The 12602-nt window shown below is 52.9% G+C and overlaps 2 protein-coding genes and 1 non-coding gene across 4 annotated transcripts; 1 reads left to right on the top strand and 2 right to left on the bottom strand.

Annotated features, from left to right (window-relative positions):
* Positions 1-210: 210 nt before the first annotated feature.
* On the bottom strand, positions 211-1808 carry FTL (ferritin light chain). The gene is made up of 4 exons (XM_029243430.1): positions 1470-1808; positions 1158-1304; positions 680-805; positions 211-515 (listed from the first exon to the last, which is right to left on the bottom strand). Exons 1-4 carry the CDS (start codon positions 1569-1571, stop codon positions 363-365), a joined length of 528 nt encoding a protein of 175 aa, XP_029099263.1. The 5' UTR covers positions 1572-1808; the 3' UTR covers positions 211-362.
* Positions 1809-5024: 3216 nt separating this feature from the next.
* BAX (BCL2 associated X, apoptosis regulator) lies at positions 5025-9043 on the bottom strand. Of its 2 annotated transcripts, none has more exons than XM_029243409.1 (6): positions 8935-9043; positions 8313-8364; positions 8075-8221; positions 7557-7692; positions 5706-5810; positions 5025-5291 (listed from the first exon to the last, which is right to left on the bottom strand). In XM_029243409.1, exons 1-6 carry the CDS (start codon positions 8966-8968, stop codon positions 5187-5189), a joined length of 579 nt encoding a protein of 192 aa, XP_029099242.1. In that variant the 5' UTR covers positions 8969-9043; the 3' UTR covers positions 5025-5186. The 2 variants fall into 2 exon arrangements, with proteins under 2 accessions (XP_029099242.1, XP_029099250.1); XM_029243417.1 differs by having other exon boundaries at positions 8044-8221; positions 8935-9025.
* Positions 9044-9447: 404 nt separating this feature from the next.
* LOC114890062 lies at positions 9448-9564 on the top strand. Its single transcript, XR_003792202.1, has one exon. It is a non-coding gene; the product is annotated as a small nucleolar RNA SNORA61 (small nucleolar RNA).
* Positions 9565-12602: the final 3038 nt, after the last annotated feature.

Here is a 12602-nt window from a genome sequence, read left to right as displayed (position 1 = left end):
CTCTTCCTGGAGTCTGGGCTCTACCATCTTAGGAGGGGCAGTTAACAGCCTGGCAAAGCAGAAAACCCACTACAGCAACACCCCACAGGTGTTATGATGTCTTAGAAGTAGAGCGCCAAACTCCTCGCTCCCTGCCAGCCCAGTGCAGCCAGAGGCCTTGTGAAAACAGACCCCACCTTTTTCCCAGGATACACACATAAAACCACTAGGTGCTGCAAAAAGCTTTACTGTTTCCATCTGGTCCAAGGCTGGGGAGAGGGCTCCGGGGCGGTTAACAAGCTGCCTGCTGGCTGCAGAGGGGCTTCAGGTAAAAGCCCTGACACCAGAGGGGCTCCTCAAAGGCCGCTGGGCTCCGGAGGCTCCTAATCGTGCTTGAGAGTGAGCCTTTCGAAGAGATACTCGCCCAGCCCAGCCTGGGGACCAGCCAGCCTGCGGAGGTTGGTCAGGTGGTCACCCATCTTCTTGATGAGTTTCACCTCCTCATCTAGGAAGTGGCTCTCCAGGAAGTCGCAGAGCTGAGTGATAAGAGAGGAGAAAATGTTGCCACGTACAGATCTAACAATGTGACAGATGGGGGAAGGAGGCTCAGAAGGAAATCTGCCCAATCAAATGAGGCCAATGCTTGGTATGTAAGCATCATTCCAGGGAAGGTCTTATAGACATGACTGGAGATACTTACGTGGGGGTCTGCGCGGGCACAAGCCAGGGCATGCAGATCCAGAAGGGCCTGGTTCAGGTTCTTCTCCATTTTAATGGCGGCTTCCATAGCGTCCTGAGTTTTACCCCACTCATCTTGAGATGGCTTCTATACCGAAAACAAACGGCTCAGTACTAGCCACATACTCTGGAAAGAACTAAAAACTAATTTTCCAGTAGTTGCGAGAGTAGAGGGCTTAATCGGAAAAGAAAACGTCTAAGAGTTTGTATCTATCATTCCCCAGTGTCCTATAACTACACGTCCCAGGATACTACACGCTGCGCTCTAGACCGCCACGTCTTGGGAGAACTGGGTGCGCCTCGATCTCCAGCTGTAATAACCCACAAAAGACGGAACTCAATCTCCGAAAGGCCTACGCGGTGCCTAAACCGCTACAGTCAAGGGGCCTCTAGTGCAGGGGCTGTTGGGAGATGTAGTCCAATGCCCACACACTATTTACCTGCACGTCCTGGAAGAGGGCGCGGCCGCCGCGTTGGTTTTGCATTTTCAAGAGACGCTTGGCGCCCTCGTGCTTCTCTTCGGCCAATTCGCGGAAAAAGTGGCGCACGCCCTCCAGAGCCACATCGTCGCGGTCGAAATAGAAGCCCTGCGGGAAGAGATGGCGGGAACAATGGTTAGCAGGAGGCGAGGCCAGGCATGCGGACTCCGCCTCTGACTATCCAACAGGACAAAGAAGGCCCGCGCGTGCGCAGAGGGCCGGAGGTGCGCAGCTGAGGGGAACTTGGGCTGGGGGCGTCCTGGGGACCCTCACCAGAGAGAGGTAGGTGTAGGAGGCCCGCAGATGCATGTTGACCAGGCGGTTGACGGCGGCCTCCACCTCGGTGGAATAATTCTGACGAATCTGGGAGCTCATGGTTGACCGGTAATAAGGAGTTCGGCTCAAAAAATGGTGTTGGCTGGTCCCGGTGACCGAGGACAGCTGAGTGGCTGACTCCGAAGGTTGGAGGGTGGATAGATGAGTGGCTGACTCCGAAGGTTGGAGGGTGGTCGGAGGCTGGAAGAAAGGGCGACCCTGGGTCTGTTCCGTCCAAACACTGTTGAAGCAAGAGACAGATCCGGGGAACCGCCGAGCGCAATGAAAACGGCTGCGGCCAAGGCGGCTTCTTTTATAGCGCGCAGGCCCTCGGAAGTGGGACGGCCAGGGAGAGCAATCGGCCAATCTGCGGTGGTGGGAGGCGGGGCCTGGAGCCCACGCGTGACCAATCAGGAGCATATAGGACTCCTAGGACCACCCCCAGCCCCCGGAGGTGGGGAAGTCACGCGCCTGTAGGCGACGGCTGTTGTGAAATGGGGAATGGGGGGGTGGGGGTTTTCGCGGGATGCAACAGCTCTGGGGCTAATTCTGGGAAGTCAAGGGATTCTGGGGGGGTGGGGAGGGAGACTCTCTAGTAGGTGAAAGATTAATGAGGACACTGGGAACCCTGGAAAATAATGATTCCTGGGTCCTGGGGGTGTCTCAGGAAAGTAGATCGGATTCTCGTGCTGTGTCAGGGCACGGACTTTACTGGAACCCTGGGGGCGTTCCTCAGAGGTGCGGAAACCTCCAGATGACTGGGGTTTGCGCTGGGAGATAAGGGGGTACCCGGATCATTGAGAAGTTTGGAAGGCTGTGAGATGATATTTCTGGAACCTTGGGTCTCTCTCTGGGAGGACCTGGAGCCTTGGGGTTCAAAGGTGGGGGGAGTTTCTGTAGCTTTAGAGTTCACAGTGGAAGTCCATATTTTTCTGGAAACTTCCCCGGGGGGGTAGGGCGATCTTTAGGCCCTTGAAGTGATCTGCGAGATTAAAAGGACAGTTGTAGAGCCCTGCTGTTCAGCCCCGGAGTGGGGGAGAGGGATGTTTCCAGAAGGCTAGTAGGGGCTTTTTAAAGAGGTCAGGGGTCTTGGAGAGCCTTTTGGAGCCCTCGAAAGATTGTCTGAGCCCCTTGGAATACCTAGGGGCTATTTTAGGGGCTCACTTTTTCTGGAAGCTGAGATGGGGATGGGTGAAATGAGACTGGAGTTTTGGGGGTCCCTCTGAGGCTGCACTTCGTGGGGATGACTTTGAAGGAAGCCAGAGACTGGGAATTCTTTTTGACTCTGAAGCAGCCTCGCTGAAATTGTCCCTGTCTTGCCTGACACATGCTCCTTCAAGATGACGGAGAAGTACTGAGTCCTGGTGAAACAAGGAGGGTCTGGGGATCTATGGATGGGATGTCTGTCTTTAACCAATGGACATTTTTAAAGTGTGTCTGGTCCAGGCTGGTGCCTGGGTGGCAGAGCTGGCTGAAGGAGCCCTCCAGGAGCTCCCATTGTGGTTGTTTGCGGGGAAGGAGAAACAAAGACAGAACTTTGACCCTCTTTCAGTGCCCTAATGGAGGCAGCTGTCCGGCTGGGGCAGGAAAGCTGAAGCCGCTGGGGCGTTGGGAGCAGAGGTCAGGGCTCACCTTGCAGAGAAGCCTCTCCAAGCAGCGCGGGCAGGGTACTCCCTGATCGAGGGGACGCCAGTCAGGCTGGTATCTGGGGTCCTCAAGGGGTGTCTGGGCCAGTGGCCAGGAGAGCAGCCGTGCTGAGTCATGCTGAACTCAGCTCTGGAAGGGGCTCCCGCAGAGGGGCGGGGTGGAGCCCGCTCGCTGACCTCATCTACTTTGGGTGGACTGCAGTCTGCCTGCGACCCGGGGAACTAGGCCTGGCTGGGCCCCAAGTCTGCCCCCCTCCCCCACGGTGCCACCTTGAGTGCTTTGTCTCAAGGCACTGTCTTTTTTAGTTCCCTTGATGGTTTCCCTGGGCTCCCGCCGGTGGCCATATTGTCCCCTCTCTCTGGGTGGTGACTCAGTCTCCCCTCACTTCTGTCTTATCTGACATCTCTCCCCTGACTTGCCGTCTCTGCGGCAAGCCTCTGGGGAGGGGCAGTTGCCCCAGGCACACAGTCACAATGGGGTCTGAGTTACTCATTCACCAAATTTCATACCTCAGCCCAAAGACCTTTAGCCTGGGAAAGGAGAGGTGACCTGGGAAGTGCTCACAGGTGGAGGGAGAGGAAGGGGTGAGATAAAGATTATCTGAAGAAGGTGGGGTGAATCAGGGGGGATGGGAGAAGACAAGTGACCCAGGGAAACAGGGAGAGAGACACAGGGGGACAGAAAGACCCAGAGAGGGACAAAGAGACAGGAACAGAGACAGAGAAGGGGACAGAAGGACCCAAGAGAGAGGGGGATGGAGAGCCAGAGGGGTGGGACTTCCCTGGTGGTGCAGTGGTTAAGAATCCGCCTGCCAGTGCAGGGGACACGGGTTCGAGCCCTGGTCGGGGAATATCCCACATGCCGCAGAGCAACTAAGCCCACGAGCCACAACTACTGAGCCCGCCTGCCCTTGGGCCTGCGTGCCTCAACTACTGAAGCCCGCGCGCCTAAAGCCCATGCTCCGCAACAAGAGAAGCCCAGGCACCGCAATGAAGAGTAGCCCCCGCTCACCGCAACTAGAGAGAAAAAAAACCTGCGCATAGCAACGAAGACCCAACGCGGCCAAAGAAAGACAGCCAGAGAGGTGACAACCAACTGTGACTCTCCGAGTGACCTTATTCTCTGTAATTCCCTTTTCTGATTCTCCTTCTGTGGTTCAATCTACTGTGCCTCTTTGTGAGCGCAGCACCTTCCCAGGGGGCTGCCCCTCTCCTGGAGGGCCCTTCCCATTTACGGGGCCAGACCCTGGACTCCTCCTCCTCCAGCCCCTCCCTCCACAACCTGTCAGTCTCCAGCCTGTGTGTCTCCTCTGCAACCACACAGCTCAAGCTCAGGCCTCCCCTGGAGTCCTCCCTTGGACCCTCTCCAGCCTCCTCAGCCTTCCAGCCTCCAGGGCCTTCCCCAAAAGGCTCCAGAGCCCTCCCCTGCTTTCCTAGTCCTCCCGAGGTCTATCCCCCTCCAGCTTCTTCCCCATTTCTCCACCTCAGTAAATGTGCAACTTCCTGTGGTCCCATATGGTGGAAGCTTCCAGGCCCTAGTTCCCAGGGTCCAGGAGGCTGCTTTGCACCCTGCTACCCTGATATCCACCCCCCACCCCCGCCCCCGCCCCAGCCCCCTCTGCCGGGTTTGGGCCTGGCACAGTGCTGCCTCTAACACAGTACCCTAGGCCGTGACACATGAGTCATGTGATCTCGAGCCACCTCGGTTCCCCTCAGGACTGTGGGCTCCTTAAGGGCAGGGCCAAGACTTAACTCACCACCTACCCATAGAGGGCACCAGACAACCTCAGAATAAGATGGGTCAGCACGTGAAGCCTGGCCTCCTGCGACAGCCAGGAAGTGGGCCCAGTGACTCAGACTCTGGAAGTGTGGCCCGAAAGAGGTTTATTGCCCCCCGAAGACCACTCCTCCCCACCCCACCCCAATAATTACAAAAGTAAGAAAAATGCCCATGGCCCCCAGTCCCCACCCCTCCCGAAAAATGCCATAATTTATGCAGAAAAGACACAGTCCAAGGCCGCTGGTGGCCTCAGCCCATCTTCTTCCAGATGGTAAGCGAGGCAGTGAGTACTCCGGCCACGAAGATGGTCACTGTCTGCCACGTGGGTGTCCCAAAGTAGGAGAGGAGGCCGTCCTGGGGATAGGGACATGAGGCACTTCAGCAGCTCAGCCAAGGGGCAGGCCCTGGGCCAGCACGTGAGGGGTCACAGAGAGGTCAGAGGGCATGAGTGGGGGCAAGGGCCTAAGATTAATGGTACTAAAGAGTTGGGGGCCAAAGAGTTATCACAGAACTTGAGGGATTCCGAAGGAAGTAGAGGCACCAGGGAGGGCAGAAGGCACTAGTTGGGTCAGAGGTCACCAGGAGGTCAAGGGTCATGGAGAGGTCAGTGGGTGCCATATGAATCAGGGTTGATCAGACATGTAAGAAAACGCATTACAGAGTACATCTCATGATCCGAAAATGGGGAGGGGGGCACCACTGTGGTGGGCTCAGGAAGGCCCAGGGGTCCCAGAGGAGTGGGGGATTGGATGGGGTTAGGGGCCTCACCCAACCACCCTGGTCCTGGATCCAGCCCAGCAGTCGCTCTCGAAGAAAGTCCAGGGTCCAGCCCATGATGGTCCTGATCAGCTGGGGCACCTTGGTGCACAGGGCCTGCAGGGAGTGGGCTGGGCCTTAGGGACTAAGCCTTGTCCCCACTGCCTGGGGCCATGGCCCCCAGCCTCCTTTCTCAACTCTCTGCCTCCCCTCCTGCCCTTCTGCAGTCTCTTTTCCACTCACAGTCAGAATGAGCTTCATAAATTGTAAAGTGGATCTGGTCACTGTCAACTTCCCTGCTCACAAACCATCTATGGCTCCCTAGTACCTCTGGGATAAAAAATCAAAAGCACATCTTGGCCCACAAGGCTCTGTGTGAAGCCTCTGACCTGATCACATTCCAATTTTCCTCTTCTTTTCTGTGCCTCACTGCCCTTCTTCCATATCTTTTTTTCTTTTTTAATTTTAAACTTTTTTTATTTTTTCTTTGGCCACTCCACACAGCTCGTGGGATCTTAGTTCCCCAACCCGGGATCGAACCCGTGCCCCCTGCAGTGGAAGCACGGAGTCCTAACCACTGGACCACCAGGGAATTCCCACCCTTCTTCCATATCTTCATTCCCACCAAATTCTTAACCTGCTTCAGGACCTTTGCACATGCTGATTCTGCTGCCTCAATGGACCTCAACCAAGGGAATTTTCACTCATCCCTCACAGCTCAGGTCTAATGTCACTTCCCCAGAGAGGGCTTTCTGACCTTCAGACCAGGTAAGGCCTGACGCCTGCTCTTCAACTCCCTAAGCTTCCCTACTCAGCCTTTATCTCGCTGCTTCTCACCTGCTGTCCCCAGCTCCACACGGAGCCCTACCATCACCCTGACTGCTGTCCCCCTCATCTCTAACATTCAAGCCCCATCAGCTCAATCTTGCAAACACATCAAGAAATCTACTTCTCCACCTCCAATGCTGCCCCCTGACTCCAGGTCAGTCTTCCGTTAGCCAGGACTATTACAGGTACCTCTTTGTCAGCGTCCCAGTTTTTGCCCTTGTGCCCCATAATCCATTTTTCTACCCAAAAGGGCCAAAATAATTTGCTGGGCTTCCCCTCCCCCAATATTTTACAATGAGAATCTTCAGAGAGAAAAGTTAAAAAAATTTCTAAGCGTACAGGCATATACACACAACCTAGATTCTACAATTAACATTTTGCTCTCCTTGCTTGAAAAGTCTTTTCTCTTTACAAATCAGGTCACCTCACTCTCTTGTTTAAAACCAGCCAATCGCTCCTGTCGCAGAGTAAAGCTAGTCTTTACAGCGGCCCACAAGACCCTCGCAATCTGCCCTCATCTCTCACCTTCTCCCCCTCCTCACTCTGTTCTAACCACATGGGCCTCCTCATTGCCCACAACACACTAGGCTTGGCCCTACCTCAGGGCCTTTGCATGTTCTGCCCCTCTACGGGATGCCTTTTCCCCCATCTTTATGCAATATATCACTGCATCTTTCTTGTCATTCCAACTTTAGCTTTCACGTCACCTCCTCTTAGAAGTCTTTCCTGACCACTTTGCCCAATCACGTCACCCGAGTTTACTTCGCTCAGCACTCATCATACGACGTGGGCTCCCTGAGAGCAGGCACCTAGCCTTTTCCGTTCTGTGTCCTGGGTGCCGAGTACAGGCCACACACACCATAGGCCCCATAAATGTTTGTTGAATGAATAAATGAATGAAAAAGCAGACAAGCGGTCCATAGCTGCCTCTCTCCATTCCCTCTGTGGTTACTGGGCTGCCACAGGGGTTGACCTCACAAGTCCCAGGTCCTCATAGGGGAGCCTGCCTGGGCTCACAGCCCTGCAGCCGCCCACCTTGAGCACCAGTTTGCTGGCAAAGTAGAACAGGGCGACAACCCGGCCCCAGTTGAAGTTGCCGTCAGAAAACATTTCGGCCGCCACTCGGAAAAAGACCTCTCGGGGGGAGTCTGTGTCCACGGCCGCGATCATCCTGCAGGAGAGAGGAGAGCCAGTGCTGGGGAGGGAGGATCAGGTGGAGTGTGGAAACTCTGGTGTCCACCCCATACCAAAGATAAGGAAACTGAGGCCTGAGCCAGGAAGCCATCAAGGGGGAGAGCCACGAGGTGGACATTGAGGAAACTGGGGAAAATGACTCCCTGAAGGAGAGTTTCAAGATCCTAGGGCAGGGGAGGGCTGGGAGTCCAGAGTGCTGAGTTGAGTGGTGGGGCCCTGGACCCCTGGGTCTGACGGAAAAGGGGGCTGTGGGCCTGGACTCCAGGCTCCCAGGGAAAGTGGGGGCTGGGAGCTGGGACTCCTGGGTTCTGAGGGAGAAGGGGCTCACTGGCTGGACTCCTGGGTTCCAGGGACCACACCTCTGCAGCTCCATGTTACTGTCCAGTTCATCTCCAATGCGCTTGAGACACTCGCTCAGCTTCTTGGTGGATGCGTCCTGGGGCGCCTGCTCCAGGCCCAGCTCGGGTGTCTCTCCCCCCATTCGCCCTGCTCGATCCTGGATGAAACTAGAGTGGAAATGGAGTTGCAGGGAATGCAGAATCAGAATGGGGCCTCACTCCTCAAATCTGCTCCGCAATAATCAGACCTCAAACTCACCCCTGAAGCAAAAGGGCCCCTGTCTTCATGATCTGCTCAGAGCTGGTGGGCCCTAGAGGAGAAAGAAGGTAAGAGGTGCCTGGACTCTTGGGTCCTAGGGGGATCCAGGGAACTGGAGTGGCTCATGATCCCTGAGGGAGGACAACGCCAGGGGACCCTGCATTTCTGGGTCCCTGGTAGATAAAGTGACTGGGGGCCCAGGCAGCTGAGTCCCTGATGGAGAAAGAGGCAGGAGTCCTGGGCCTGTATCCTTCATTCTTCCGGGGGAGGAGGCTGAGGGAACACTTCATGCAACCAGACCCCTGGCCTGAGGGGACTGAGGGGAGACCCGCCCCTCCCACCAGGAAGTGGTGCCGGCAACAAGCCCGGGCCTGCCCCGTGGGCTTGGATTATGGGGTTCCCCAGCTTCTCGGGGGTCCGAAAGCGCCAGACAGGAAGGGATCCGGACGCAGAGGCCAGAGAGCCCGGGACCCCGGGAGTGGGTGGAAGCTGGCAGCGCCGGATCCCGGAGTTTCTGCCCCGGAGTGCTTGGCGATCGCACGGCCGCATACCGGCAGGAGGGATCCTGGGGTCGGCCGGCGAGGGGCTCGCCCTCCTCCCGCCCGTCCGCCTCCCGCCTCACCCCCGCCTCTGGGTTGCTCCCCGGACCCGTCCATCACCGCCGCTCCCGCCGCCGCCTCTCGCCGGGTCCGCCCGGGCGGCCGCAGCACGCCCCTGGTCACGTGAGCGCCCCGCTGAGCGTGCGTCCTCTCACGTGATCGCCCCGCAAAATGGCTGCTGCGAGCCGCTGCCCCGCAGGGCTACCCGGACACAGGACCGCACCTGCCTCACCTGCTCCGGGAAGGTTCGGCCCCTATCACGTGACTGCCCAATCAGCACTTCCCCTTAGGAACTGGTTGTGGCGCCATTCCACCAGGCACGCATTCAATCGCAGTTATAACTTTTATTCATTCATTCATTCCTGCAATATTTTCAAAAGTTTCGGTTGGGACTTGAGCCCTTGCCAGGACAGAAGGAATATCAGAGGCCGAAGATAGGATTCTTTGAGGCAGGACGTTCCAGATGACTAAAGTCTATGAATGTTTATATGTGTTTCTGTGAAAATAAAAAGAATCTGAAGTTCAAAAAGTGATAGATTGTTTCCCATCAGATCTGAACCTTGGTCTTGGTGGTCGTAAGAGGAGGAATAGTAGTACTGAAGCTATGCTCATGGCGTCTGTTTATATAGCATGTGGGCTAGTTTCAAACAAGGTTGAAAAAAAAAAAAATGATAGATTGGTGATAGATTGGCAGGGTGAGGACAGAGAGGCTCCTGGGGTGTCCGAAATGTGCTATATATTTATCTGGGTGGTGATTACTTGGGCATACACATATTTAAAAATTCACTGAGTTGTACACATAAGACGTGCAGTTTACTGTATGGAAATGATTATATCTCCCTTTCAAAAGAAAATAGTAAGAAGAAAAAAGAACTGAGATTAGAAAAATAGGCTGGGGCCAGATGATGAATGGTTTGGGCATATAAGAGAAGGGAATCTATGTCCCAAGGGTGGCTGGGAGCCACGGCGTTTGAGGATTATAGGTATCTTAATCCATCAGCCTGACAACACCAGGAATATAGTCTGACAAATTAAAGTTTATTGACCCACTGAGATGATGGAGACCACACAACAGAGAAACCATGGAGCATCTTGACAAAGGAAAAGGTAGAGTTATTATAGGATTTGGAGGAAGAGTGGAATTTAGGTGATGACTGTATGTTAGGCTCAAAGCCAAGCAGTGTGTGGACTGCAAAAGGAACCAGGGTCCTGTATCCTTGCAAACTACAAGATGAATGTAGATGTGTAGTGTTGGGTCCAGAAACCCTTTACTCTGCACCTGGGTTGGAAATCAAGGCTGCTACTATGTATCAAATGACTTCAATCCTACAGGCAAGAGTGGGATGTTTCATTTTTACTGATAGAATTTCCAACAGTGTGAGTAAGAAAGCATGTCCTTGGGAAATAGTGTTTCGTATTAACTTTGAAGCTGGCTTTATTTGTGTCTGTTATTCCAGCCCAATGAATTAGCCCTCCCTCCATCCCAGTTACAGAGAAGGAAGAAAGGGCTATTAATGCAGCCACAGACCTCTAAATGGTACAGCTGTTGGGTAGAGGGGAAAAAACTTTTGAGATAGTTCTGAAGTCAATATTGTTTACAATAATAAAGATACTATATCAGAACTCTGAAGCCCACCTCCAAGATGGACCCCAATGATTCTCACCTCCAGGTATTCAGGCCCCTGTGTAGTCTCCTCCCACATTGAATAGGGCTGACGGTGTGACTAACAGGGCGTTGTGGAAATGGCAGTGTAACTTCCAAGGTTAGGTCATAAAAGTCACTGCAGCTTCTGCCTGACTCTCTCTAGGATCACTCACTTTAGAGGAAGCAGCTGCCACATTGTGAGGACACTCAAGCAGTCATCCGCTGGAGAAACACACGTGTCGAGGAACCAAGTCCTCCAGCCCCAGTCAAGCCTTCAGGTGACAGCTGTCCCCACCAACATCCTGACTGCAACCTTGTGAGAGAGCCTAAGCCAGAACCCCACAGCTCAGCCATTCATTGATTTCCAACCCTCAGAAATTGTGTTAGACAATAAACGTTTATTGTTGCTTTAAACTGCTAAGTTTGGGGGCAATTTGTTACACAGCAATACATAACTAATACATCTAGGATAATTATGGCCTATTTATAGATGCAGAAACCAGAGCCCAGAGAAGGAGGTGGATTTGCCAGAATTGTACGGTTCTTGTGGGTGCTGTCATGTCTCCAGCTTGACCTGTGTCACTTGGACAGGGCTTTCTTACTCAGCCCCACTCATAGGCCCCAACCTCCTGTCCCTCCCCTCCAGCCCATCTTCCACATGAACCTAGATGGGTTTTTCTATATCCAGAGCTGGCCCTGGTCCTCACCTGCTCACAGCCCTCCCATGGCTCACTGGTAATAGTAAATCTCTCTTACACATTATTATAAGACAATGAATCTAGTACAATCTGTTATTTATTGTATATCCAAAGGGATAAGACAGAAAATGATGTTTTAAGACTTTTTTGGGGGGGGGCATGCCGCATGACTTGTGGGATCTTAGTTCCGAGACCAGGGATGGAACCCGTGCCCCCTGCGGTGGAAGCGCAGTCTTAACACCTGGACCACCAGGGAAGTAACTTAAGACTCTTCTAACAAAGGAAAATACAGTTTATAGGTGTTTTAAAGTTACCGATGTATATTACAAGATGGACATAATCGGTGGGATCTGGGGGTGGCTTACTTGGGTCCTCTGCTTTGCATTCCCTCACAAGGCTATAAAAAAGGTGTCAGCTGAGGTTCTGGTCTCATCCAATGACTCATCTGGGGAAGGATCCATTTCCAAGCACCCATAAATGGTTGTTGGGAAGATCCAGTCACATGAGAGATGCTGGACTGAGGGCCAGCATCTTGGTTCCTTGTTGGCTGGAACTCCTTTCTTTGCCATGGGACCCCTTCATAGTGCAGCTCACAACACGGCAGCAAGCTTAATCAAAGTGAGCAGGCAAGACTGAAGTCATAGTCTATTATAACCTAGTCTCGGAAGGGACATCCCATCACTTTTGCCATGAGCGGCAGGTCACTAGGTCCAGCACAGTCACAGGAGAGGGGATTATATGAGGACATGAATATCAGGACGTGGAGGTCATTGAGAGCCATTTTAGAAACTGATTACCCCAGAGAAAACTCTAATTCGAAAAGACGCATGCACTCCTATGCTCATAGCAGCTCTATTTACAATAGCTAAGACATGGAAGCAACCTAAATGTCCATCGATAGATGAATGGATAAAGAAGATGTGATCTATATACACAATGGAATATTAGTCATAAAAAAGAATAAAATAATGCCATTTGCAGTAACATGGGTGGACCTAGAGATTACCATATTACCAAGTGAAGTAAGTCAGACAGTGAAAGACTAATATCATATGATATCATTTATATGTGGAACATAAAAAAATGATACAAATGAACTAATTTACAAAACAGAAATACACTCACAGACACAGAAAACAAACAAAGGGGATAGTGCAGGGGTGGGGGGAGGAGAGAATTTAGGAGTTTGGGGTTAACAGATATAGGCTACTACATATAAAATAGATAAACAACAGGAACCTACTGTAAAGCACAGGGAGCTGTATTCAATATCTTGTAATAACCTATAATGGAAAAGAATATGAAAAAGAATATATATATTCAATATATATATAACTGAATGACTTTG

The sequence above is a fragment of the Monodon monoceros genome, unplaced genomic scaffold (genome assembly GCF_005190385.1).
Source record: "Monodon monoceros isolate NGI ecotype Baffin Bay Population unplaced genomic scaffold, NGI_Narwhal_1 Super_Scaffold_10, whole genome shotgun sequence".
Taxonomy (NCBI): Eukaryota; Metazoa; Chordata; class Mammalia; order Artiodactyla; family Monodontidae; genus Monodon; species Monodon monoceros.
This window is presented reverse-complemented; position numbering and strand designations above follow the sequence as displayed.

Excerpts from the sequence above, each read along its gene's own strand:
- FTL (XM_029243430.1), bottom strand. The coding sequence starts at position 1,571 with ATGAGCTCCCAGATTCGTCAGAATTATTCCACCGAGGTGGAGGCCGCC. Across the intron at positions 1,305-1,469 it reads CCTACACCTACCTCTCTCTG|GGCTTCTATTTCGACCGCGA; the intron begins GTGAGGGTCCCC and ends CTCTTCCCGCAG. Across the intron at positions 806-1,157 it reads CCCTCTTCCAGGACGTGCAG|AAGCCATCTCAAGATGAGTG; the intron begins GTAAATAGTGTG and ends TTTTCGGTATAG.
- BAX (XM_029243409.1), bottom strand. The coding sequence starts at position 8,968 with ATGGACGGGTCCGGGGAGCAACCCAGAGGCGGGG. Across the intron at positions 8,365-8,934 it reads GGAGCAACCCAGAGGCGGGG|GGCCCACCAGCTCTGAGCAG; the intron begins GTGAGGCGGGAG and ends TTTCTCCTCTAG. Across the intron at positions 5,292-5,705 it reads TCCAGGACCAGGGTGGTTGG|GACGGCCTCCTCTCCTACTT; the intron begins GTGAGGCCCCTA and ends CCCTATCCCCAG.